We start from the raw sequence: 4,405 nt of genomic DNA on the forward strand, positions 1-4,405 counted from the left end.
ATTCCGGGAGGGAGGGCGGGCGGCTCAGAGCGGGCTCCTTAGGTGGGTCCCCTGTAACCACGCAGCCTTGCACCTTTGCAGCGGCCCCAGCGGCAAGCGCAGCTGCTGACCAGGCTGGCACCAGGGAAGTGCTTTTCTCTGCTGCAGTTCCCAGGGTACCGGAGCCACCGCACAGGGCGGGCGCCATGGACCATCGTGGTTCCCCTGTGGAGCCTGAAGCTCCCTCGCGGTACTGTCCCCGGGAGTCGCTCTAGAGAGAGCAGCATGGCATCCTTCCCCGAGTTCCCCGCGCTGTCCCCGGGGCCATGGAGGGCGAGCAAGGACAAGGCTCGTGTGTTTGGGGCAGATCCCTTTTCCCGAAGCCCCGAGCCCAAGGTCAGCAGCTTAACTCGCTCTCGATGCCGCCAGGGCGGGGAGGAGACCCTCTGCCCTTCCCATCACCCGCGCTGGTGCTCAGGGGCCAGGTGTGTGCAGGGGCGAGCACCCCAGGGCCTGGGGAGGCCTCCGCGGCTCGGACGTGGCATCGCTCCGGCCAACGAGCTGCTTTCGTGGCGAGGCTCGTTCAGAATCAACGCCGCCTGAACCCCAGTGAGTGCTACTTCTCAGGGGCGCAGGGCCTCACCTCTGAAGACACCACAGGACAGAATGGCCAATGCCGGGAGGGGACACTGGCTGCACGTCTCCACAGCAGCAGGTGAGACGGGCCAGGGAACTGCGCCCGCACAGGCCACAGGCAGAGGCACGAGAGACGCAACTCGGTTTCCAGGCCGGGTCACCGGCCGGCACTGGTGTCGGGAAAACCAGCCAGGCCAGCACTGCCCCGGGGGGAGGGGGTGGGCAGGCGGCCGAGGCTGCGGGGGCTCCTCTGCACAGACCCTGCCGTTTACCCCACAGACCACCCGCTCCTCCCGAAGAGGAGAGCAAGGCAAGCTACGGCCGGCTACAGTGAGCGTAGCATCTCCGCGGGCTCCGCCCACCCTGCTCTGGGGCGCTTTAAGAGCAGGAGTTTCTGCCGCTCCAGCAGGACGAAGGCTCCCATCCCGTCGGAGTGACAGCCTTCATCAAACTGAAGTCATTTCAGCGAACCCTGGGCTTCAGCTGCCTCCCAGGACAGAGCCCGAGCCTGGCCTCCTGCTTCCCGTGGCGAATGGGCAGACGCCAGGGCCCGGGCCACCCTGGTGTGAACCAGAAGCTAATGGCGCCAGGGCCCCAGGCAGCCACAGGCACCCTCCCTGTGGGCAGAGCGCTGTTACCTTTTCTGATCTTGTCGTGAAAGTTGATGGCGTCCACAGAAGCCGTGACGATGTTGGTCTTGCAGTGCCGTGCGGCCACGATGCCGGCCACCTCGTCCATGAGCTTCATGGTGACGCCTGCACAGAAAAGAGGCACGAGGCAGGTGAGACGGGGCAGGGAGCTGCTTCCCACAGGGAACAAGGTGTGAACACCAAGCCCTCCCAGCTCCCACCAGCGGGGGCTGCACGGCGCTGGGGGTGGGCGGGCACGGGGACTGGTGAGGCTGATGGAAACCTGGCTTCCTCAGGAGCTTTTTAAAATTGTTTTTAAATATGTTTTTATTGATTTTAGAGAGAGAGGAAGGGAGAGGGAGAGCAAGATAGAAACACTGATGAGAGAGAAACATCGACGGGCTGCCTCCTGCACGCCCCCTACTGGAGATCCAGTCTGCAGCCCGGGCGTGTGCCCTGACCGGGAATTGACTGGGGGCCTCCTGATAGTTGGGACGATGCTCAACCACTGAGCCACACCGGCTGGGCCTCCAGGAGCTTTTGAAAATGACCCCCGCTGAAGTTCTAGGTCAATAACAAAACACAGTCCTTTGTCCTGCCCTCTCCGGAGATGTCTCCTGCCGGGACAGTGTCCTTCCTGGGTGGCTGCACCAAAGTCAGGTCTGTGCGGGGAGAACGTGGTGGTCAGACCCTTGGAGCTGCCGGGGGTGGAAAGGGGTGCGGCGGCAGCCACTGTGGAGGTGAGTGGGAGTTTCACCAAAGGCGGATTCCGCGCCACACGAGGCAGCCAGCCCACCCCAGTGCACACCCGCGAGAACGGAAAGCATGTCACACCCCTGCGTGCGGATCTCATGACGCCGTCTCCCAGCAGCCAGACCGGGATGTCCCCCCACCGATGAGGGGACGAAGGACTGAGCCCATCCGTGCAATAAAAACAGACAAAGAACCGACACTCTACACATGGGTGAGCCTGAAAACACCACGCTGAGCGAGAGAAGCAGGCACAGAGGCCAGGCGCTGCGAGGGGCCCGGACAGGCAGGTCCCGAGACAGGAAGTAGGTCCGTGGTTGTCCGAGGCTGGGGAGCAGGGGGAGTGGGGTGGGCCTGCTCATGGGTATGAGTGTCTCTTTGGGGTTGACAATGCTCTAAGTTGCTTGTGATGGTGGCAGTGTAGCTGATTACACTGAAAACCAGTGACTGGTGGTGTGAATTGTGAGGTCTGTGACTTCCTCTCAACAAAGCTCTTCTAGAAAACACACAGTCAGAAAGGCAGGCTGCACCGGGCTGGCCCCGCCTGCTGGACAGAATCCCGACGGCACACCTGTTAGCTCCCGCCCCCGATCTCGCACCCCAGCACAGCGCATGATGCTTACTTCACATTCACAGCTTAAACATGCCCTTCGGTTGCGCTACTGAGACTGTCCCCAGGAAAGCAGCAAAGGGTACTGGTCAGCTCACAGCCCCCGGAAATCTTAGTCACAGACCCACCCAGGACACAGGGGGCTCCCGGTCGGAGAGGCAGAGCCAGCACCCTGGGCTCTGCGTGTGTACGAGGAGCCTGCCCGTGTGTAGACATGGGATCGTTACCTCTTTGCCGTGTGGGGGAAACAAAATAAACACCACGTCACGGAGAGGCCAGGCGCTCATGCTGAGCCTCAGGGCCTTACAGGCATTGGGGGACGCCGCTTCCCAGGACATGGAGGCAGGGAGGCCGCTCTCTTCTCTCCGCGTCTGCATACTGAGCTTTTCCAGAATAAAAAGGGTTGTTTTTTGTAACGAGTGTCCTTGACTTCAAGAAAGTGGGCTTCCAAGAAGCAGTGTGCCCTTCCCTGGGGTGGGAGCCCCCAGGGAGGGTGGTGGTTCTCAAGCCTTGGTAGGCCCAGCACTGCGATGGGGCCAAGGGCCAACTCCACCTGGAGCCGGGCACCACGTGGGTGCTCAGAGTGGGTCCTTCATTCCCCTGAAGCCTGAGTAAAGCCAGCACTTAATTGGGCACTTACAAGAGTGCTGGGTGTGCCCTGAGCACTTCACACCCATTGTCCTATCTACTCCTCACAATAACCATGTCACATGGGTACCATTAGCCTCATCTTCAGATGGGGAAATAGAAGATTCGAGGGGTTAACTGAGCTGACCAGGTGATACAGCTACTAAGTGGCAGAGCTGGTACTCAAATCAGGCCTGACTCTGGAACGCCCCTTGGGCATTCACACCCCTCCCCCCCCACAGCCCCCCTAAATAAAAAGTTTTTTATAAAATTAAAGAAAGAAAGAAAAAAAAATTGGGCTTCCATTACCACGACTCTCACGGAAGGTGCCACTGAGGACCACGGCGCTTGGCTCGGTGGGTGGTGGGCGCCCCACTCGGTCTGCTGAGGTGTCAGCATCCCCTCTTCCAACTAACAGCAAGGCTCAGGCCCGGAGGTCAGCTCTGGAGGGAGTGAGTGCTGGCTGGTCGGACAGCAGCCGGGGCGGGCCCAGCGCCGTCCGCTTATCACAGCAGGAGCCGGAGGCACAGAGGCCACAGAGCTCACTCAGGAAGAGTGGGACCAGCCCACGACCAGGGGCACGAGGCCGCACGGCGCTGCCTCTCCATCCACGACTGTGAGACGGGGCTCCAGGTGGATTCCTAGCTGCGGGGCGATTACGGAAAGGGGCGCTCAAGACCATGGCGACGTCGGGGCAGCACGGTGGTGTGCAGGTGGAAAGCCACGGGCTGCGCGGCCAGCTCCGGCCACCAGACGGCGTCATCGACCAGGGGGTCTAGTTGGGGCAGGAGGGAGGGCGAGGAGGTGGGACAGGAAGGAGCACCTGAGCTGGAATGAATGTTTAGAACAGAAGATACAACGAGCCCTCTCTGTTCCTGTAGGAGGGGCCGGTGAGGATGGAGGCGTGAGTGGAAGGAGTCAGAACCAGCCCCTGGGAGCGGGGGTGCTGCCCCATTGACCGGAAATGCTGGTGGAGGTCCCACAGGGCGTCACTGTTACTAAGAACAGCGCAGGGCCGAGTGCGCCAGGGCGTGGCCGCGAGCCCGGAGTCAGAACCCCCTGGGAGCGGGGGTGCTGCCCCATTGACCGGAAATGCTGGTGGAGGTCCCACAGGGCGTCACTGTTACTAAGAACAGCAGCGGGCCGAGTGCGCCAGGGCGTGGCCGCGAGCCCG

The 4,405-nt window shown here is 61.7% G+C and overlaps 1 protein-coding gene across 4 annotated transcripts in view; it reads right to left on the minus strand.

Moving 5' to 3' along the window:
* ACOT7 (acyl-CoA thioesterase 7) overlaps positions 1 to 4,405 on the minus strand; it is a 91,400-nt gene that overhangs the window by 15,638 nt on the left and 71,357 nt on the right. For all 4 annotated transcript variants that reach the window (XM_014546172.1, XM_014546170.1, XM_005874331.2 and 1 more), the window contains one exon: positions 1,254 to 1,370. In XM_014546172.1, coding sequence (XP_014401658.1) covers positions 1,254 to 1,370 — 117 coding nt within the window. The remainder of the gene's footprint in view (positions 1 to 1,253; positions 1,371 to 4,405) is intronic.

This window comes from Myotis brandtii, unplaced genomic scaffold, assembly GCF_000412655.1.
Source record: "Myotis brandtii unplaced genomic scaffold, ASM41265v1 scaffold434, whole genome shotgun sequence".
In the NCBI taxonomy this organism is placed as follows: Eukaryota; Metazoa; Chordata; class Mammalia; order Chiroptera; family Vespertilionidae; genus Myotis; species Myotis brandtii.